The sequence below is a fragment of the Chenopodium album genome, chromosome 8 (assembly GCF_948465745.1).
Source record: "Chenopodium album chromosome 8, dcCheAlbu1.1, whole genome shotgun sequence".
Classification (NCBI taxonomy): Eukaryota; Viridiplantae; Streptophyta; class Magnoliopsida; order Caryophyllales; family Amaranthaceae; genus Chenopodium; species Chenopodium album.
In genome coordinates this window covers 75,607,015-75,630,018 of record NC_137841.1, presented here as the reverse complement: position 1 = coordinate 75,630,018, position 23,004 = coordinate 75,607,015, and the positions used below count along the sequence as shown (strand labels likewise).

General features: G+C 34.2%; 2 protein-coding genes across 3 annotated transcripts; one reads left to right on the top strand and one right to left on the bottom strand.

The window, feature by feature from the left end:
• The first annotated feature begins 1,145 nt into the window (after nt 1-1,145).
• LOC145642443 (uncharacterized) lies at nt 1,146-4,971 on the top strand. Of its 2 annotated transcripts, XR_014115684.1 has the most exons (4): nt 1,146-1,725; nt 3,307-3,376; nt 3,445-3,535; nt 4,506-4,971. XR_014115684.1 is itself a non-coding variant. In XM_081693627.1 (3 exons), the coding sequence occupies exons 1-3, from the start codon at nt 1,375-1,377 to the stop codon at nt 3,480-3,482; spliced, it is 459 nt and encodes a 152-aa protein (XP_081549753.1). In that variant the 5' UTR covers nt 1,146-1,374; the 3' UTR covers nt 3,483-3,756. The 2 variants fall into 2 exon arrangements, 1 of the variants encoding a protein (XP_081549753.1); XM_081693627.1 differs by lacking the exon at nt 4,506-4,971 and having other exon boundaries at nt 3,445-3,756.
• On the bottom strand, nt 4,833-7,433 carry LOC145642442 (staphylococcal-like nuclease CAN1). The gene is made up of 9 exons (XM_081693626.1): nt 7,179-7,433; nt 6,997-7,052; nt 6,340-6,454; nt 6,129-6,239; nt 5,855-6,042; nt 5,721-5,777; nt 5,479-5,638; nt 5,240-5,308; nt 4,833-5,147 (listed from the first exon to the last, which is right to left on the bottom strand). The coding sequence occupies exons 1-9, from the start codon at nt 7,329-7,331 to the stop codon at nt 5,049-5,051; spliced, it is 1,008 nt and encodes a 335-aa protein (XP_081549752.1). The 5' UTR covers nt 7,332-7,433; the 3' UTR covers nt 4,833-5,048.
• Between the last annotated feature and the right edge of the window lie 15,571 nt (nt 7,434-23,004).

Genomic DNA, 23,004 nt, shown 5'->3' with positions numbered 1-23,004 from the left:
ATTGGATGGTTCCACCCAGCGAATTGGACTACCGGAGGGTATTAGGGATCATTGTAAATATTTCGCCAAATTTTATTTCCATGTGAAAAAAAATCAATGAATTCCAAAATTAAAGGTATATCCACACTTTTTGAGAAATTTTGGAGGTTTCAGCCATACATATCCAGTTTAAAAGTATTACATATATGTGGTAAAACCGTAAAACTGACTAGATAGGCATTTTATAATCCAACCCAAAATCTAGATTCAACTTGAAATTATGTGTCATAAACAGTCCGACTTAGTCTAACTTAAAAATAATGATGTATAAATAGTTTATATAATTATATATTATAATAACAAGCCCATTCTTGATCCAAACATGAGACAACTTGTCGCAATCTAAAATCATCTAAAATCATTTGTAGAATTGTAGGCATTTTCTAAAGAATATTGTTTTTTTTTTGGTGTTCTACTCGGTTCACCCTTTTTGGACTAATCCGAATTCGGGGATCAGTTCTGGGTGGTTAGGTTCCAGTCCCCTCTCAATTGTTGTTGCGGGGGATCGAACACAGTTCCTCCCTACCAAGTGTAGTCCCAATCACCACTACACCAACACCCAATTGGAATTTTCTAAAGAATATTGTTACCAGACATTTGTATTCCTTTTGTCTTTATTTACTTGACACACTTTCTTTATAAAGTAATTTATATACTTATTTAACCGTAGACTTCCAATATTGTCTTACTCAAAATGCACCTCAAACATAAGAAATTATATAAATTGATTGATCTCAATCCAAATTGTTACTAACCCCATTCAAACTGTGCTTAATCAATCCAATAATTATAGTGCATTTTTTTAATTATTATTATAAACAAATACGGAATAAATTAATTTTAGAAGACAAATATGATAATCCCAATCGAATTATCAAACAACATGTTTATTATTATTATTATTATTATTATCAAACATTAACATAAACATGATTTGCCAATTTTTCCAATCAATCAACTAGAAAATATGCATATATCCTACAGTAACTTTATGTTCTTATTACCCACAATCTAGACCAAACCAACTTTCTAAATTGGGCCTACAATGTCCAAATTCCTTGAAGTAATAAATAAGCCCAATTGATTTGGGCCGATTTTTCAACTCACTGAGTCAAACCAAATCGACTCGCACTTACACTCGCACCTCAATGAAATTCCTGCAAAATTCTATCATCTCATTCAACAAACCTTCAAAAGACCAAATCTTTCCACCATGAAAACCAGATAACATTACACCCCATTATAATTACACTAATTAATCTCCCATTAATCCCATAAAAATCATATCTTTAATCATAATCTTCCCTTAATTGATTCATTTTCTTTCTCCTCCGAATGGGTAAATCACTACCTTCAACAGCAGGATTAAAGAATTTTGCCAGAATTATAACATCTGAAAGAATCACCCCTCCAAAACAAGTCAAACCCAGATCACCAAATCACAGCAAAACATCTGTCTCAATGTCAGAGTCACAACCCCGAGTTGACTCGGCTAAACTCGGCTTGAAAATGGAGAATAACTCAGTGAGTGGAACTCGGATTCCTTTGTCGGAGGTTGTCGTGGATTGTGCGAGGCGCTGGTTTCAAGACACTCTTAAGGAGGCTAAAAATGGGGATGCTACAATGCAGGTTTTGGTGGGTCAGATGTATAACAGTGGTTATGGTGTTCGAAAGGATACTGAGAAGGTAATTGGAAATTGGGAATACTTGTGTGTGTTTTTTTTTTTTTTTTTTTTTTTATGTAATTGAATTTTGTGGGAAATTGTTATTACAGTGTATGTTGTTGTTTTATTACAATTATTATTGAGTTAGTTAGCGGTTTTATTATTCATGTGTGCCGGATTGATTGATCTTGGATGTTAATGTAGGCATGTTCGGAAAATGTAATGTAATAATAGTATGATTTTGATTTGTCAATTGTGAACATGTTTGTTTTTTGGTTATGGAATTATGTGGATTGATACTTAATAGTTTGAAAATTGGATATTGACATGGACTTTGGAAGGAATGTAGACCATATATGGTTGATTGGTTGTGTATATGTGTTTAAGTTGGATTTTGATGTTTGAGTTGGAAAATTTATATTGTATTATGGTTTGCAAGCAATATTCATTAAGCGCATACTAGCTTAAAAAAAAGAAGCTTTCTTGTTTGTGATGTGCTGGTTGTCTTATTTTTCCTCTTTGGTTGTAAGATGAGTTGTTTGGCTGAATTTAAGTGATATAGGGATTGATATGGAATAGGATTTTTCCTAGACGGGCTATTTGGGGAATAGAAATGGGACAGGAGTTTGCAGATTTTCTCTTGGAAAGCAAGAGAACTAGCTCAAAGTTGGTTGCTTGAAGGCTTAGAACTTGTCATTGCAAAATTCTATTCAATGCTAGGGAAAATCAAGAATCATATTGGTTTTATGTATATGACGGGAAAATGCTTTTATCACACTTTCTGCAGTCTATGCTACAATGCTACAGAGTTTTTTTTGTGCCTTTGTTCTACCTTAAGGCCTCCCCTTTCCTTTATGCGAGGAGGGAGTCATATGGAAGGTGGGTGTTAGTGTGTTACTCCAAAGGTGCGACCTTATCCGTTCTGACAATTTTAGATTCTGAAAGAAGCCTAAAACTTCAAGGTACTTAGATCAGTATGCTATAACTTATGTAGTTATGTTAGGAATTAGCTCCCAAACAGTAAGTAAGCAAGCTAATTAGATAGAAAAGGATAGCTAAGAGGGATAAGTTGTATTATCAAACTGATTGTTCAACAATACAATGCCTTCTTTCGAGAGGAAGGTGCTCTCCAACAAGTCAATAACAGACTTCTCAACAATATTCAACATCATGATTATTCCTCCTAATGAGGTCTATATATAGAAAGACTCTCCTAACAAACTCTAGCTTATTCCCCAAGTCACTAATAATAGACTATGACTAATATGCCCTTCTCCCAAATATTGATTCCTTGCAAGTTATGTTGGTATGGTTTTTTCACTTAGCATGCCATTTACAGATTTTACACGAACCTCTCTTGTGCTATGTTAACCAGGAGGAGTGTGAGGTGCACCCCTCACATCATTCTTCCTTTTCTAGTTCTGCTTATCAGCATATTTGCAAAAAAGTGTGCTTTGTATGTGTGATACATACACCTCTGCTTCGTTCAGAAAATCTTGTTAGTGTTTACTGTTTTAGTGCTTAAGATTTTAGATAAAAGGTGAAAAATGTGTTATAGCATCTGGTAGTGTGACCAATAACTTGCTTTACACATGTAATCCAGGGGCGTAATTGGATTAATATAGCTTCCAAAGGAAGGTCTTCTGCATGGAAAGTTAGCAATAAACAGCCAGGTTTGTCTTGTACCAAATTTCAGCTTAGATTTTGAAGTTCATCATTGCTTATATCTGTCTTCTTATAGGGTACAATGTAAGTGACTCAGAGTCTCAGGATCTCTAAGACACCAGAAGCGACGTGTAATACTATAATACAGGCAGAAGGAGGATCCAATTGTGAGTTGTTTTTGTATTTGTTTTTCATTCTAGACACTGTAGTACCAAAATTAGCCATGTATATCAGTATATGTATGTTGTCATTTGTTTATATGGCCATGCAGGCAATATTTTCTTTAGTATATGAGGAACATATTTGATGATATATGGCCTTTTACAAGTTGATGTAACAATTTTTCACAAGGTATTGAATATTTACATTTGTTTGGTAATGTTTCCTATCCCTCAAGTAAATGCTGTGAATTCAAGTGAATGTATTAAAGCATATGCGTTGGCTATATCATGATTATGAATAGCATTTACATTTAGTGGAGGAATGTAGGTCGAGTCAACATGACATAGTAGCTTGGTTTTCTTGAGACCATTTTTCTTGTCCTATCTAAATTGCGGTTTTGTTGACTGCTTTATCAAGCTGCCTGACCACATTAATCGGCTGAAAGCCAAATAAAAAGTGGGCCAAAATGCATTTGCCACACAAACAAGGCCATTCATTGCTAATATTTACACTTGCATGTGATGATATGACAATATGCAAAGAATGCATCATTTTGGTACATAATTTTGCCGTGCTCCATTTGAGATAGCTTTTGAATTTTTCTGCTTGTAAGTTAATGGTTAGTGTGTTTTCGTGGTCCTCACAGAAAAGAAAAAAGAAATACGCCATTTCTCCCCTTGATTATTTACTCACTTGGACAATCACAATGCTTCTTTCTGTCTATGTATTGGACTTAGAATAAGTCAACCTTAAATCAACCTAGTCGGTCATAAGTACATGTATCCTATTAATAACAATGATGTGATAGACTACATTACGGCATTAAGGTGGGGAGGACTTGAGCCACTGAACAGGATTCACAGGATCATACTACTCAGAGATTGTACATTTCTGGGGTTCCGTTGCTATTAGGCTAATTTCACATTCGTGTTTCACTACATTGTATGTTGAATTTGTGCCAATTGTTTCTTGCAGTTGCTCGAGGACCTTTTCATATTCCAAGCATTCTCATCAGGTTCCGATATTTATTTACTCACTGTTTTACTGCTCCTAAGTACACTACTCTTATTGGCTTTCTGAAGCATTCAAACATATAAAATTTCCAAATCTATGGGATATCAAAGGTACATGCCTATAAATCTTACAACTGGCTTTTAAAGAAAACTTTTCATTAACCACTTGTTGCTGGGATGAGAAGATGGTCACCCTTCTTGCTGGTATTGCAATATTTGGTCATTGTTTCATATAACTCCGTATATATGTAGATTATGAAATATGTAATGTACTGATAGAAATGGTAAGTTTGTTGGCTGGAAGTTTTAATTTCCTTGTATTGATACTGCTAAAATACAGGAGTAATTGATAAACATATACACTGATGTACAATATACATATTATTCAACAAAACCAATGTTGTACAACATTAATGCTTTTCTGATTATTTCTCTGTCTTCATTCATACTGCTTCCATTGAAGCTGAGGATTTGTAATTTGATTATCACTTTCACTGTGTCTAATCTATCTTCCTTCACGTCGGTCTTTTCTCCATTCCCATGGTTCCTCTGGATTTTTCGAAGCCCATAGCCCTACCCTCTTAGCACGTGCCTCTTTCTCCCACTGTATCAATTATCATTATGTACATTTTGAGTGTAAGAGTTTGGATACAAGCAGACTAAATTGACAATATGATGTTTTTTTTTGTTTCTTACATTAGCTAGCTCTGCACGGCGGTCATAGGCTGCGTAGTGCCATGCTAATCCCTTCTTCAGCATCACTTCCTGATATGAGAGTGATGATAAGGTGGAATCGATAAATTTTGGAGGTATGGAATAATGTCATAACTAAGGTGAATGAGTACACTAACTAATATCACATTCCTAAGACTAAGACATAGTTTTCCATGAAAGAGTGATAAGCTTTACAGGATAATGGCAAGGGAGTGAAGTACCTGTGCAAATATGCCATTGCAGTAGATGTCCCCTACATAACGACCATACCGGTCTTCTTCATAAACGAGAACCCTTAAGCTCTTTCCTTGTACAAGATTTGCTAGCTCCTCTTTTGCCTGCTTCCCATACGGCATTGCACTCTCAGGTGCATCTATTCCCCTGAATTCTTTTCATAGGCATTACAAATTTGGTAGATGAAACTTGAGTTGTACTAAGGGAATTTTATCATGATTTATAGTACCTCAATCGAATTCGGTACTTTTTAGCTAGAACCTCCTCATTTTGAACAGGAATAACCCTGTGACAATAAAAAAAAACTTCATGAGTTTCCTATTCTTTGAGATGTGATACGATTAGATAAAGATCTGGAAATACCTGTAATTCTGATCGATTATTTTCTTATGGAGTGCATCGGCCTTAGGATAATTTTTCTGAGCACGCGCCTTTGCTCTTTCAATTGCTGCAACCTGCACTTCTTTAGGAACTGAAGATGACTCCCGAGGATCCGCAGTACTTACATATACAGTTACGGTATCTCCGTCTGCTACTGCCTTTACATCCACCTGTGTCCATCCATTTATTTTTATTTTCAGGTAAAATCTTTCTGCATTATCAATTTGGAGCAAAAGAGCAAGAGAAAGGTTCTCACCGGTAAAGTATGGAGCTCGTACTTCACCCCACCAGGGTATGCAGATGGCGCTCCAGTAGGGAGGTCAACTAATGTATGAGGATGAGGCAGGTTGTAGTAGGCAAGTAAGCCCTGTTCAAATAGTATTTACCCCAAATTAGAATTATTTTCTTGTATGCTGTCTCATTTCGTTAACACATGCTTATAAGAAAATCCTTGGGGCGGAGCTTACCTCCACGTCCGCTTTCTGGTGTCCTTTCAAGGTTGCAGTGACGAGCCTTGCTGTATCCTCTGGGGTTCTTGGTGGGGGCTTGGCCTCCTTCCATGCTTGTAGAAGTTTTCTGTACCTAAGCGATAAAATCTCATATGAATTATATGCCTTCCCCCTTTTTTAGTAAAGAAATTTTATGAATGACTTCCCAGTTTTTTAGGCTATATCTTATAGTATCATAAGAAATAGTATGAAACAGTTTCACCCAAGACTTGCTTGTGTGTTATGATCAACGCCGAATGTGGCGAGTATTTTGGGTAGGTGGGCTTGGGGAGGGAGACATTGGTAGCAGAATTGTGGAATTTGATCATGGGAAAGAGCAGATCAACTTTCCCTTCGAATTCGACTACATTGCAGAAATGACAGTCTCCTGTAGAAGTGTAGATCCTTCAGAATCAGATTCTCTAAAACTATTGTCTAGTCAGAGTAAAGCTGTGTACATCCCGACGTATGAGTCTTGGTACGTCGATTAGATATTAGTCAGGATCAAGATTAGGAAAACAGTACTTATTTCTTGTAGAATCTGTTTTGACTTTTTCTGATCAAATCTGAAGTACTGAAGCACCTGGATGTTATAATTAAGTTTAACAGCTTATGTAGTTGGATGGTGGTACTTACCAGTTAGACTGAGCTTTCTTCGACGATACAACATGCTTACCGAGCCCTTCCGGTACCTGAAGATTAAAACATCAACATCAAACAAACCACTCTATTTTCTTCACCTGATTCATTGTACCAAAATCTGTTTTTTTTTTTTCATCTCAGATGAGTTGAATTGAATTTTCTTGATGATCCCATACCTGGGATGTGGCCTCAAAGTGGAGGAGATCCTGCGCAAGGGCGGAGACTCCGACGCTTTGGGTAGGAACACCGTGGTGGTGGCCGTGCGGGTGTGAGTCTGTAGTTGAAGGCTGACAGCAATTCTTGTAGAGAAATCTTAAGGCGTTTCCCATTCTTTGTTTTCTTAATCAGGTAGCTAATGCTTCTGTTTTTGGTGAAAGAGAGGAAGAAAGAAAGAAAGAAAGAAAAAAAGGCGAGAGAATGATTTGTGGGGAAAGGAAAGGAATAAGAGTATGACAGATATGATTGGTTGTTTGTTGGGATATTTTATATTTCTTTTTAACATTTTACAAATAGTTTGCCCCCATTTTAGTCAACGTGAAAGTATATACTATGCGGGACATGGGAGAGACAGTTGTAACATTGAGGAGCGTCGGCGTTATAATTAAGGGACGGTTTTTTTTTTCTATTTTTGTTTTTATATACGTAATACGTCGTATTGAATTGAAAAAGTACACGTAACATAGTGAATGAAGGGGTTGTATAATTGTTTATGGCACTATTTATAGATTTGTATCTTTCAGGATTTGGTAGATCTTTACCTCGAGTCTTTGATCTGTTTATCCAACTCCATGGAGTTTAAGGACCACCCCATAGATTTTTGTTTAATTGTGAAAAAGTTGTGGTTTTTGAGGTTGGAGGAGGGATAAATATCTACTCGTAATAATTACTAGTTGCCTTATTGGCTTATATGAACTACAAGTATATGAATATTTTTTTCTTTTTGATGGCCTCACTTAACTTATACGAGTACGAATTATGTCTTAATTTTTGTCAATTGTGATGGATGTGTTTGTGCACGTATCACGTATGTGCTAAGAATACTCCGTAATGTCATAATATTGGTCTTTAAATATCATAATTTTGATTATAATTTAGATTCAATGGAATTCTAATCCGACTTGCTTGACTTATCTAATACCTGTATAGGCGTTTCACACACCAAAACCTCACCCCTACCTTAAACACATACCGTAAATTAGAGATTTGAAGATTGGATAACTTGTACAACTTACCGGTACAGTTGATTATTCTACAAGCTTACTACTCCGTAATAGAATATTATTAGTAGCAGATACTTTACAAAAAATACGTGGGCAAACCACTTTTCTTGCATAATCGTATAGTGTTAACGTGTAATCAAGCAAGCGTATGTCGACGCTGAATCAGCCTACTACTTACATGGTCAATTAATGGTTAATGTTAACTTAACCTTAGCATTAATGCCTTTTTTTTTTTTTTAATTGTAGAGTTATATTATTAGCCTTCTACAACTTTCTTCTCCCCCTAGTCCTTCCTCTTACACTACTCAACCTCATAGCGCGGTAGCGGTACCGGGACTGAATGTTTGCGTCGCTATCCATGCTGGTAGTGGTGGCTGTATAGTGTATAGGATTCATATATATGACCGACCTCCCGTTATAAAGGGGAGCATTATTTGGAAATGATTCTGAAAACATAATGCTCCTGAGAGTCTTAGAGTATTATAAGGTATATCAAGATGTCTTAAGGCTATTGTCCAAATGCTTGGGTATCCTTTTAGCTCCGCTTGGCTAGAAAGCCTGAGGGCTCCGCTTGCACGTCCGAAGGTTCGCCCTGCAAAACAAGGAAGGTTAGCTGCCCCGGGAGGTGTTATCTGGGAAAGTCCCTCCGGTTCTTAAGTCAGCAAATGTACTTTTTAGAGAGAGAAAGTAGAGAGAATTAGGAAAAAAAGTTACCATCATTAATGATTAGAGACTATTTATAGTTGTACTTTCAGGTGGTAGAAGTTGTACTTAATTGGACAGAATAGAGAGGTATTATCATAATTTTAAGTCACCGGGATTAGGACAATGAACTTGGCCCAAACAGGAACTTAAGAATTTTTGCTCATGGCATCTCATGTGATATTGATGACAAGCCTTGTTATATCATGTGCACTTGTGCAGTAGCATGGAGTACTAACAGGACAATTATTTTTTATGTTCAATGATTTAGAAAGTAGTTGGAAAAGATATCGATTAGCAAACTGATTTAGGAAATAATTACGGATTAGATGTTGGCAAATTCAGTTTTTTTGGACTGCTAAATGGTTTGTTATAGGGATTACTAAACTCAAACAGTAATTATCTATTTGTTTATTGTGAATGCTAATCTATACGCAAGAGTATGACATTCGTGTTTTGAGATCGGTGTTTTATTAACTCTAATAAAGTATTTTCATAGAATGTCCTCGTTCCGTCTACGCCGACAAGGCATTAGCCTCTTCGAAAGAAAGGAATGGAAATACCATAGCGTGATAGCGGGCATCCTACACATTTTCCTTGATATTTGAGGGATAGCTCATATGGTTAAGAGTTATCCTCCCGATTTTAGTCGATTCTGGAATCGAATCTCATCAATAACTTGAGTGAGAAAGAAATTAATACGAACTTAATAATGTACTAAGTTAATGTTGGCCATAAGGCCATTAAGTTAAACAGAAGAGCCTATGTTTTTTTGTTTTTTTTTTTTTTTTTTTTTTTTTTTTTTAGGAATCTAAAAGAGGTATTTTCATACACCTCAATACTGATTTGTTCTGTTTTATGTAGTAAGAAGAAAAGAAGTATAAAACTTGTTACTTTTAGGCCAAACATGGCTATACTTACAGAGGCTTTTTCTCATGCACACGCCAATAAGTTCTTTTATCTTTGGAAGAATGATCATGCTAGCACTCACTTTTAATCTTTTGGAAGTATAACCATGTATTTACTTTCAATTTTTATATGTTACTACTAGCTAAGTCTAGTAGCTTCGAAAAAAATAATAAAAACATAAATACACTCATACAACGTATTTATAATGGCTATTGTAAAACCAGCTTATTTGAAGTGACTATAAATCTATAATGTTAACAAGTGAATTATTGCGTGTTATACCTTTTACTTAAGACCAATAGTTGAATAAAATAGATGAACATCAAAACTTACTAGTTGCCAAGATAATCCTAATAAACCACACGATGACTCGCCTTCTTCCTCTAAGAAACTCGACGTTAGGCTAGTCTTTGATGTATACGAAAGCTTGATGTATTATCATACAAACGGTGGACAATTGAAAGTTCCTTTAGCATTTTAGTGTTTTTATTTAGGTTTGGGAAATTCTCTTTCGTGAATTCCAATTTTTTTCATTTTCTAAGTGGTGAACAAAGTTTTATAAAATTATTTTTAGTACTCGTAGACTTTTTATACTTATTACTTATGACATTAATTATTATATTTTATAAAAAATTTAACTATAGTTAGGTTTTTTTTTTTTTTAACAATAATATTTAACTATAGTTAGGTTTTTAATTATTTTTAAACAATCTAATAATTATACTAAAATTAAAAAATCAACCACCTCTTCCCCCACCCACTGTCAAGCCTCCCCTCCCCCTGCCAGCGACCGACACCCCTATTAAACCCCCAGCGCCGGCAACGCCTGACCCGAAACCCCTGACTTATCCCGACATCTCCCAAACCACCACCTCTAACCCCCCACTAATTAGCCACCTTAGCCCAACAGCCTCCCCACAACACCCACATAGCCTCCTCGCCACCACCACCACCGACGCCTGACCCGAAACCCCTTCGCCAGCAGCCCAAGTCCCCTCCCCCACGTCGCCGCTGCCCACCATAGCCAAAAATACCACCCCAAAACCCTAAAACCCCAAAATCAAAACCCTAAAAATCGATTTTGGGGCTTTTAATTTTAGGGTTCGACGTGGTGTTTCAGGGGTGGAGATGGTAGGGGGAGGGGCGGTTTAGGTTCACCGGTGCGGGGTTGAGAGTTTTGACACCGGCGATGGGGAGGGGAGTGGTATTCGAGGGAGTTGGTGGTTCATATCGGGGAAATGGGTTTGTGTTTTAGGGGAAAGTGGAGGTGTCATAGGTGGAGGAGAGGGAGGAGGTAGGGGTCGCCGACGCTAGGGGTGAAAGTTCTCCTGTTTTCGGCCGCCGGGAGGGGGCTGGGCAAGTGGGTTGGGGGAGGGGTTAGGTTTTTTTTTTTTTATTATTTTTTTTTTATAATTTCAATATAATTTAAAAAATAAAAAACTAACTATAGTTAAAGAGATAACAATTATCAATGGTAATCAATAATTTAGGTTTACCATTGATAATAAAATTTAAAAATGTTTACCACTTAGAAAAGGAAAAATTGTCAAAAATAATACAAACTTTGAGCAATCCGCTAAAAACAAGTTAAACTTTTGATTATTTCAGAATAATACAACTTTTATGCGATATCTTCTCAAAACAAGTCATGACCTGTCATTAACCGGATTAGCAAGTTGAAAGTGATACGTGTCACTATTTAATTGGTTTGTGATTTTTTAATTAATTTTTCAAAAAAAAAAACTAAACTCATCTTTCTCCTCCCTCTTTACTGCCATACTCTTTTTTTCCCTTTCTCCACCGTGCCACCATCAAGCTGCCCCCGTTGCCGCCGTGTAGCTACTACCATCAACCCTCGAACACCACCTTTGACCATTATTACCCGCACCTCCCTGCCCATTTCTGCCACCATGTGGCTACTTCCCACTTTCGAAAATCACCTCCAAATACCACCCCACCATCCACAAACAAATTAACCCAACAATGACCACCCTTCTCTCTCTCCTCCATTTGAACTCCCATTCCTAGTGCAACCCAATTCCTAAAAATAATTGAGATTGAATCGAAATTGGGATTGCTCTATTGAATTGATGTCATGGGTTCTTCACATTGAGCCAAAATTGGTTGAAATTGGGGCTGCTTGGTGTTCGTTTGTGCGGCGGTTGAGGGCTGCTGCTAATTGTTGTGGCTCAATTGCGGGCTGTGAGGTAGGGGTGCGAGAATTGGCGCTGCTAGCTACTATTGAGGGGCAGAGGAGATGGGTACTCTGGGATAGTCGCGATTTTGAGGGAGTGTGCGAGATGGCCTTGTGGAAGTTGCGGTGGCTGTTGGTGATGCGGGCTAGAGGTGCGGCTGCTCTGCTTGCGTCAATTGTTGTTGTTGTTGGCGAGAAAGGAGGTGCAGCAGCAGCGAGTTGGGAAATTAAAAGAGATGAGAGTTAGGGGTGGTTATCGTTTGTGGGTGGGGAGGCCAAAAGGGAAGTGCTGGTTAAGCTTGTAGGGTGTAGCCGGACACGAAGGTATGGCTGGTGGCTTAACGGTGGATGAGGTTTTAGTTTTTATTCTTAATAAAATAGTTTTACTTGGTTAACAGGTTGTAGGTTATTCAACCTATTAAAAGAAAATACTCCATAAAGTTTGTATTATTCTGACATAATTAAAAATTTAACTTGTTTTTAGCGGACCACTCAAAGTTCGTATTATTTTTGACATTTTTTTCCTTAGAAAATGAAAAAGTTGGAGTTCACCAAAGAGAATTTCCCTTTAGGTTTTGATATTTTGTGGCTTATTGCTCTTTTGTGTATTTTTATAGGTTATTGAGTGGTTTTAGAACATAAAAAGATGAACCAAATAAAAGATTCAATGCGAAGCACAAATGGAAGTTCCTTAAACTGATGAAGAAGAAAAGCGCTTGCTGAGCACGTTTTGTTTGTCTAGGTTCATTGAATCCACGAATTTGGGAAGTCTTGGGGAATAATTTACAAGATCTACATCAGTTGGAAAAGATATATATGTATAAAGAGAAGATCTTATCAATAGGTTAAGATATGAAAAAAGATATATTTTCCTAATCTTATCTAATTACTTTCCTTATCTTTGAAAGATTCTCACTTATTTGTTAGCCTATTTAAAGCCAGAAATTAGGAGACATTGTAGACTAGAGTCGCGAGAGAAGGGAGGCTTCACTCCAAAACCCCTCAAGGGTTTGGAGTCGTTTGTCACAGTTCATGATACATTACAACGGAGGAACTCGAAGCTGTCTAATAAGAACTCAGATCCGAATTTGAGGAACTTGATGGGTTCTTGTTTCGTTTTCTTTTCTTATCTTTGTGTTATGAGTCCTTAATTTGTTATGCTCAGTAACTATTAGTTTGAATCCATGTATTAGGTCTTTGAGACGAGTAAAGTTAGTTTTAATGATTAGTGCTTTGGAGTATTCTTGAATTGTTGTTTTGTTCATACGAATGATGATTTCTTATAAGTAGGTGTACGACTATTTACTTGGGTGTGATTTCTTTTGCTAATTAATACTATTAAGTCCGTAATTGCTTGGAAACATTAATGAAGTAGCAAACAAATGTAGTGGAGGACGTTCCACTCTATTAATTGAAAAGTAATTAAGGTCAAATCACGTAAGTTCCAGAGTGTTGTGGTTGTCTTGGCTTTATGTTTTCCTATTTTTTAATGTTGTCATTAGGTTAATTTCCTTGCTTGTAGTATAGGGGTTATCTGTTGGTTAGGGTTAGTGAAAGTCGTACAGGATCAAACCATTAATAAGGGGAAACAAAGGAACTTGTTCATTTGCATGGTGGATTTCTATATATAGTTGCTAAGTATCTCAAGTTCCTTATCTGTTATTGTTCTTATTAGTTTAAGTTTCTAGTTGTTATTTGATCCTTATCCTTAAACTCCCATCAATTATTTATTTCGTTGTTTTGAGTCTTTGTTAAGTGTTTTGGATTTTATTTTTAGTTATTTGTAAGCATATTCTTCGTGGGATCGATCGCTACTTTCGCTAAATACAAGTTAGTAGTCTTAGGGTAATTATTATTAAATTGTCTGCGTTTCGACACCACATCAACCACCTCCACAATATTGGAATTGGACCAGAGTATAGATAAAAGACCCAATGTTCAAATGAATTAGAGTATTAAGCCCTTCCTTTTATTTTGGCTTTTTTATAAACACTCGCTCTTTTCTCCTATTCTATCTCCTACATACTACACTACTCCTTCCTTTTCCTTGCTCGGCAATCTACCCTTTACTTTCTCTCTCCTCAAATCCGAAAGGAAGCAAATTAAACTCAAACCTCTCGATCTCACTTTTTCTTAAGGAAAAAAGCTTCAAAATTCCAAGTTTGAGTCATGGCCATTACCGTCCGTCGAGTTGTTCCGGCTAGATTTCAAATGCCGTCCGTCGCGTTGTTACATGTATGTTTTAAATGTACTTATTCAACATTGCTTGAGGGAGCGTGATCAAGCAATAACAATAATATATATCAAAACATATAATTATTGACAAATTATATATGAATTATTCGTAAATTAACAAATAACATGAAACTAATCAAGAAAGAAAGAGAGAACAAGCCCTCACGTCGAGATCTAAGGCAAGTTCGAGCTTGCCTTAGAAAGCTTAGAAAAGATTAGAAAAGAGTTGTAATTTAGCTTAGAGTGTGAAAACGGAGGAAATCGACCCTTTTTATAGTGAAAAACAATCAAAAAGATTAGAAAAGAGTTGGAATTTGAATCGGATTAAAATTCCTTTTTATCGCATTGCGATGACTCTATCGCGACACGATAAAACATTTTTTTGCAAATTTTCTTTTTATCTAACTTTTGATCCATAAGTCAAAATATGTCATATAATATGTTGTTAGAAAGCTCTTGAAGTCTACTTTCCAACCCATTTAGAATCAAATTAAAATCTTTTGTAGAAGAAAAGATATGGTCGAAATAGTGGAAGAATGTTAGTTTTGATTTTTGAATAGAGTTTCGTATTTCTTTCATATCTTTTTCGTTATATCTCGGAATTAGTATGATAATCACAAAGTCTTATATGTGGTTGGTCACACCATGTGACCGGCCACTATAAAAGTTACTTCGCTAGTGTAATGGAGTTTACTTGGTCAGTGTTAAAAGGGTTACGGGTTAATTAATCAAACAGTGTTATAGGGATTATTATAAGTGGTCACACGGTGTGACCGGCCTCATATAAGACGGGTTGTATTATAATATATCATTGGAAAGATGATTTCAAGGACTATCAAACCATATAAGATTTGGATAAAAATTTTGAGGCACAAAAATAATATCTGACTGTCTTTGAACGTTATTCAATTCGAATAGAATTAGGACTTTAAAAAAGATGAGTTTTATTCAATTTCAAACTCTTTAATCTTATGTTTTTAAAAAGGATAAATAAGATCTTTTAGAAACTCATAAAAGCTTCTAATTAATCCTAGAAAAATTTGTAAATTGCAGCTATTTAAAGTTCGTATCTTGCAAATTGCAGCCACTTAAATTTTTTTTTGCAAATTGCAGCCTAAAAGTTCGTATAAATTGTAAATTGCAGCCCGATTCAATTTTTTCATCGGTTTACATGTTGAAAAATCTTCGGTAAAGGTTTTAGGGGTCATTTTAGCCCTTAGGGGCCCGAATTGAGCTCGGAATTAGCAAAAAAATAACGTAAGTGTCTCATATTTACAGTTTCCCACAAATCGATACACTTTTATTACGCAAAACAAGATATTTGCGTTATTTTTTTGCTAATTCCGAGCTCAATTCGGATCCCTAAGAATTAAAATGGCCCCTAAAACCTTAATCGAAGATTTTTCAACTTGTAAACCGATGAAAAAGTTGAATCGGGCTGCAATTTACAATTTATATGAACTTTTGGGCTGCAATTTGCAAAAAAAAATTTAAATGGCTGCAATTTGCAAAATAAGAACTTTAAATGGCTGCAATTTGCAAATTTTCCTTAATCTTAATTGGTTTATGAATGAGATTAAAGCCTTTGGACCCTCCACATGATCATTGGGTCGTAGATAAGACTCAATTTAGGCTCAGTTAAGTATTTTGGCCATAAATTCCTCGTTATAACTCGAATTTGGGCTTGTAATATATCATTGGAAAGTTCTTTTCAAACCCCATCCAACTGCACAATTATTAGATATAGATTATGGACCAAAATAAATAGGATTAGACGTTGTTCATAAATAAGACACGAAGTGAATTGTTTTCGATATACAAAATGAATAATTTTTATTAAAACATTTTAGAAACACAAGGGATTTTACGAGACTATTCAATATTTCACCTAACAATGGCGGATCTTGGGCTAAAAAGTTTGGGGGGCCAAGGTTTGATCCTTGGACCTTTTGCTAATAAATAACAATACTTAACCACTATATCATAACTTTTTAAGTGTAATTATTAGACATTATATTAGTTAAAACAAATAACTTAGAAAAATTAAAAGGGGTCGGGCCCTGATCAGCTATAATGAAGGTCCGCCCTTGCTTCCTAACACCACTGATGAGTGTCATTTCCGACACTATTTATATCTATGTTCCTTAGATTTTGGGTTAGTTACTTTAGCATTTTTAGTGTTTTTATTTAGGTTTTTGATATTTTGTGGCTTATTTCTCTTTTGTGTATTTTTTTATAGGTTATTGGGTGGTTTTAGAAGATAAAAAGATGAACCAAATAGAGGAGTCAATGTGAAGCACAAATGGAAGTTCATTCGGAGGAACTTGAGAAACTGACGAAGAAGAAAAGAGCTTGCTAAGCACGTTTTGTTCGTCTAGGTTCATTGAATTCATGAATTTGGGAAGTGTTGGGTAATATTTTACAAGATCTACAACAGTTGGAAAAGATATGTATGAATAAAGAGAAGATCTTATCAATAGGTTAAGATATGGAAAAAGATATATTTTCCTAATCTTATCTAATTACTTTCCTTATCTTTAAAAGATTCCCACTTACTTGTTAGCCTATTTAAAGCCACGAAATTAGGGAGACACTGGAGACTAGAGCCGCGAGAGAAGGGGACTTTTCATCACAGTTTGTGATACATTTCAGCAGAGGAACTCGAAGCTGTCTGAGAGGAGCTCAGATCCGAATCTGAGGAACTTGATGGGTTCTTGTTTCGTTTTCTATTCTTATCTTTGTGTTATGAGTCCTTAATTTGTTATGCTCAGTAACTATTAGTTTGAAGCCACGTATTAAATATTTGAGACGAGTAATGTTGGTTTTGATGATTAATGCTTTGGAGTTTTGGAGTATTCTTGAATTATTGTTTTGTTCATACGAATGATGATTTCTTATAAGTAGGTGTACAACTATTTGTTTGGGTTTAATTTCTTTTGCTAATTAATACTACTAAGTCTGTAATTGCTTGGGACATTATTAATGAAGTAGCAAACAATTTTAGAGGAGGACGTTCCACTATAGTAATTGAAAAGTAATTCTTGATTGAGGTCAAATCACGTAAGTTCCAGAGTGTTGTGGTTGTCTTAGCTTGATGTTTTCCCAGTTTTTAATGATGTCATCAGGGCATCATATTAAATTCCTTGCTCGTAATATAGGGGTTATCTGTTGGTTAGGGTTAGGGAAAGTCGTACGGGATGTAACCATTAATAAGGGAAAACAGAGGAATTTGTTCCACAAGTCAAGCTATTCTAAAGGGTTAAATAATATATCCGAGATTATACATTTGCATGGTGGATTTCTATATATAGTTGCTGAGTATCTCAAGTTCCTTATTTGGTATTGTTCTTATTAGTTTAAGTTCTTATTTGTTAGTTCATTCTTATGAATTAGGGTACTATGACAAAAAGAATTTTTTTTTATTTTGGCTAAAAATCCACCAAATTTCAAGGTTTTGCTCTTTAATTTCCGACCAAATTCTCTCTTGTTCCGTATCACCTTAGGTTTAGTTCTGGTTGCAGTAATGAACCTTTCCGTATGTCGAATATTTTCCGGGAGGTTTCAAGTGTACTTTTTGGGATTAGTCGGTATTATTGTGATTCTCATCATTTTGTTGGCTAAAGGGTGCGAATACACAATAATCCATCTTTTACTGGGCTAAATGCTATTTTCAGATGGTGGAATATTATAGCTACTGTAATGTTATTTGGTTTATCAGTCATCGTTTATGAGGTGTTATTGGACAAATAACAATAATATATACGAAGTATTAAGCAACATATATATATTGACAAATTATATATAAACTATTCGTAAATTAACAAATAACATGAAATTATTCGTTAATATGATCATTAGGTCGTAGGAAGGCTTGATTTCTAATTAATCCTAATTGGTTTAGAAATGAGATTTAAGCTTTTGAACTCTTCACATGATCATTGGGTCGTAGGTTAGACTCGATTTAGGCTCATTTATTATTTTGGCCATAATTTCTTCGTTATAACTTGGATTTGGGTTTGTAATATATCGTTGGAAAGATCTTTTCAAGTTTCATCCAATTACATAATTATTAGACCCAAACTATGGACCAAAATAAACTAGATTGGACGTTTAAAATTATGGACCAAAATACTACATAATTATCGTACATTGTCAAAACTCTAATCAAGTATTTTCGTATTATCAGTAAATAAATACGGAGTACGGTTTAAGATAGAATAAACTATTTTTAAGTTTTTTCTATATTTTTGCGAAGTGTTAATAGGACATTACAAATTATAAATGGAGATGGAGATTTGAACCTATGACTTATCGTACACAAAACTTCGGTCATGCAGAGTAAATTAATCTCATGCACTCCTTTTTTTTTTTTTTTTTTTTTTTTTTTTTTGCACACACTCAAATAACTTCCACCCTTTTTATAAAAAAAAAAAAAAAAATCTCCAAATAACTTCCACTTCTATTTTTTTTTTTCCTACCATTTTACTCAATATCACAAAAAAAAAAAACACAAAAAAAATTATCTATTTTAATATATCATCAAACAATTTGCTTTTTATAAACCCCAAAATTACAAGGAATCTATATTATCATTGCACATTTTTTCCTAACTTTTCCGCATAACACATCAAAATCAATCTTTAAATTATGTGTACTTCATTTAAAAGAAAATACAAACACCATAGATCCACTATTTTCCTTTAAAAAAAATAACAAATGTATTTCTATTATATTTTTATAAATCACTCAATAACGACCTTTTTATTCATTCAATAATTATCAAAATCAGAATAGCACGTTTCTCTATGGCTGGTCATACCGTGTGGCCAGCTGTCACACACAAAACACGAGTAATCATTGCCTGACTGAGTAACCCTTAACTATGTAACTTTTGACTTAGTAACCCCTAACTGATTGAATATCCCCTAACTGATTAACCCCTAAGTGACCAAGTAACCACTAACGAATCGAATAACCCCTAATCGAGTAACCTTTGACCAAATAATTTAAGTAACTACTAAACAAATAACTCGACAACACAGTATATCCAGCCACATGTGAAATTTTGTGAAACAAAAAAAATGTTTACATCATGTTTTCTACAATCCCAATATATGATTTTTTTTTTTTAATATTTTACAAGGAATTCCAATCTTACCAATAACACTGAAAGAGTAGCCCTTATAACATTAACGGGGTAACCTTTATAACACTGAATGGATAATCCCTATAAAACTGATAAAATTACTCCCATAATAGATGGCCACCAACCACATATAAGAGTTAGTTACCATATAAAATTTAACTTCCCATATTTAAAATATACTTTTTGTTATTAGATTTTTTGTAATATTATTTTGTAAAATATATATCCCGTGCATTGCACGGGTATACTCTAGTAACTTGAATTACGAAGTATATGATTATACCTTATGCTCGGACATCTCGGTGAATCCATTCATTGTTGTATGTAAATTTCAATGATACTAATCAAAATTTAATTTTGAGAGTGAAATTTCATTTTAGTCTTTTAGATGTAATTCTTCAAGAGTGTTGATGTAACAGTTTCCTTAGAAAAAAAAAAAATTGATCACAATTTAAAATGGGCTAAGCCATACACATGATGGATCTAGGCCCATAAAAAAGGCATGAATAGTATTTCATGTTTATCCAATCTTCTTCTGAACAAAACATTACCATCTATATTATAATTGTAGAGTCATTTAACGAGAGCCCTCCAAATCCCCAATCCTTAACTCTCATGCATTTGAGATTTTTTTTTTTTTTTTTTTTTTTAATATAAAGGAAAAAATAACTACCAATCCCACTACTTTATTTTATTTTTATCATTTTTATTTTTAAAAAAAAAAAAAACAATAACTACTCAATCACCATTTCTTTTTTGTTTTTGTTTTTCTTTTTTTTTTTGTTTTTTTTGGGACTACTACTAACATGTCACTTTTTTTTTTTTGGGTACGTAGTATAACATATCCAAAAAAAAATGTACTCTAAATCCCCGACCCTTCAATTACAGTACTCTAAATCCCCAACCCTTCAATTATATGCATTTTTTTAGGGACTACCCTCAAACATTTTCCATTTCTTTTATCATCAAAACCAAAAAGAAAATGTACATCACGTTTTTGTGCAACTGGCCTCAACGAATAACTACTTGCAACAGAACAAAGTATGTAACTCCTACAGCAAGACGCTAACTCATATGACACTAACTGAGTAACACGAGTAACCCCTATAACACTGAATGGGTAACCTCTATAACTTTGAAAAAGTAAACCCCATGCATAATAGCATTGTGTGGCCACCGACATAAAAATGTAAGACCCTGTTTTTTGAGTTTCTAAGTTTTGCTTAGAATATCATATTTCAGCATAGCACATCAGGTGTCAGCACATTATTAATACGATTATTATTAATACTCAGTACAATAGAAATTATGTACCTCCTACAGCAAGACGCTAACCCATATGACACTAACTGAGTAACACAAGTAACCCCTATAACACTGAACGTGTAACCTCTATATCTTTGAAAAAGTAAACCCCATAATAGCATTGTGTGGCCACCGACATAAAAGAGTAAAACCCTGTTTTTTGAGCTTCTAAGCTTTGCTTAGAATATCATATTTCAGCATAGCACATTAGTTGTCAGCACATTATTAATACGATTATTATTAATATTCGGTACAACAGAGCTAATTAGGGTTCAACAGAACCGACCAGTCCAAAACCGACCATTACAGCTCAAGTCTAAATTACAACATCAAAATCAACTTTCCACATTTAAAAAAAAAATACATTTTTTCTTATATATCCCGTGCACAGGCCCGTATTTGGACCAGGGCAGCCGGGGCGCCCGCCCAGGGCCCCAAATTTTGAAGCCCACATATGCTAATGCAAGTGCCAAATAATAAATAAAAAAAAATTAAAAAAAAAACAATTAATTTATGTACGTACATTGTAAATATGTAAGTGCAAATATTAATTAACTCCCTTGAAACTTCAATCACATTTAATCATCTCCTAGAAAATAGCTCCTTCAATTTTGGGAAGTAGATAATCTCAAATAAATTCACCCACTCATCAATTCAATTTTACACGTAAGGAGTATAATGTTTTTTTATCTTCCTTCCCAAATTTTATTTTCAAAAGATGGATTCTCCTGTATACATATTTTCCACAATAAATTTCAACGGATTAAAAGGTTTAATACTTACAATTTTTTTATTTATTTTTTATTTTTTTATTTTTTTATTTTTATATTTATACTCTTTCAATTGTTTTACATCTCAAATTTTCATTTCACCGTTTTGGCTTATGTTATTTTATCACATCTAAGAATAATATATATGTTACTGATGCCGTCGGCAATTACAGTTAAAAATCATAAATAAGATCTTCAATTTTATACTACTAATTTTGTTTGAATTATTCAGCTATTTTGCTTGTCAATTTTCAATTTTACTATTGTTATGATATTGATGATTGTTTCAATTTTTATTTGAATTATGATAAAGCTTAATTATTATAAGAATGTTCTGTTTTTTTAGTACAATTATGTGTTTTTGATTTATTTTAATTATTTGTATATTTTTAAAAATTAAATATCTAATATTCAATTATATCTTAATGTCTAATCTGTGTCATTAAAAATTACTTGTACGAAATTCTAAGTATTACTAATTCTACATACATTGTTGAATTGAGTAGTGTAATCGAAAATTCATGATTGATTTTTTAATCATTGATGGATTTTGGCTTTAACTAGCGGGATAAGGTGATATAATTCTTTAATTTTTTTATTATGTTAGACCATATTGATGTAGAAATTATTATTATGTACTCATAAAAAAATTGCATTAAATAAAGTGTTGTATAATTTTTTTTTTTTTTTTTTTTTGCACACCCGATTTTTTTTCCTAATACATTAACCTATTAGGGCCCCTTTTGATTTATTTTGCCCCTAGGCCACCAAAATCTCAGAAACGGGCCTGCCCGTGCACGGGTACAGTCTAGTTATCATAAATTCATAAGCAAATCAGTTCAATAAAAAAAATTAATATGAACTTTATAAAGTACTAAATTAATGTTGGTCATTAAATAAAATAGAAGAGTCTATGATATGCAAGCATCATGATATTTGCCGCGCACTTCGTCTAAAAATGGTATTCTCATAGACATCAATACTGATTTGTTCTGTTTTATTTGACAGTAAGAAGAAAATAAGGATAAAACTTGTCACTTTTAGCCCAAACAAAGGCTTTATTTCATGCACACGCCAATAACTTCTTTTTATCTTTGGAAGAATGATCATGCTAGCACTCACTTTTAGTCTTTTGGAAGTATAGCCATGTACTCACTTCAATTTTAATTGTTACAACTAGCTAAGTCGAGTAGCCGAGTAGGCTTTGAAAAAAAAATGTATATACACTAATACAATGCGCTATTTGAAAATTTTGGTAAAACCAGCTTATTTAAAGTGACTATATTGTTTTTTCCCATAATTTTTATTTTTAAAAAAAAAAAATTAAAAAGTGACTTATTATGTGTCTTATATTCTTACCTTTTACTCAAGACCAATAGTCGAATAAAATAGATTAACATAAAAACTTATGATGGCCTTTTTATCCCGTATACATAATCAAACCATCGTATTATACATGTCTAAAATGGCCTTATTATAGATGAGTATGATAGGTGAATATGATGCATAATTGCTTGCTCA

Bases quoted from the DNA above. Each gene is read 5' to 3' on its own strand.
- LOC145642443 (XM_081693627.1), top strand. From the start codon at position 1,375: ATGGGTAAATCACTACCTTCAACAGCAGGATTAAAGAATTTTGCCAGA. The intron at 1,726-3,306 runs GTAATTGGAAAT...CATGTAATCCAG, and splicing joins TTCGAAAGGATACTGAGAAG to GGGCGTAATTGGATTAATAT. The intron at 3,377-3,444 runs GTTTGTCTTGTA...GTCTTCTTATAG, and splicing joins AGTTAGCAATAAACAGCCAG to GGTACAATGTAAGTGACTCA.
- LOC145642442 (XM_081693626.1), bottom strand. From the start codon at position 7,331: ATGGGAAACGCCTTAAGATTTCTCTACAAGAATTGCTGTCAGCCTTCA. The intron at 6,455-6,996 runs GTAAGTACCACC...TTTATCGCTTAG, and splicing joins AAGAAAGCTCAGTCTAACTG to GTACAGAAAACTTCTACAAG. The intron at 6,240-6,339 runs GTAAGCTCCGCC...CTATTTGAACAG, and splicing joins ACCAGAAAGCGGACGTGGAG to GGCTTACTTGCCTACTACAA.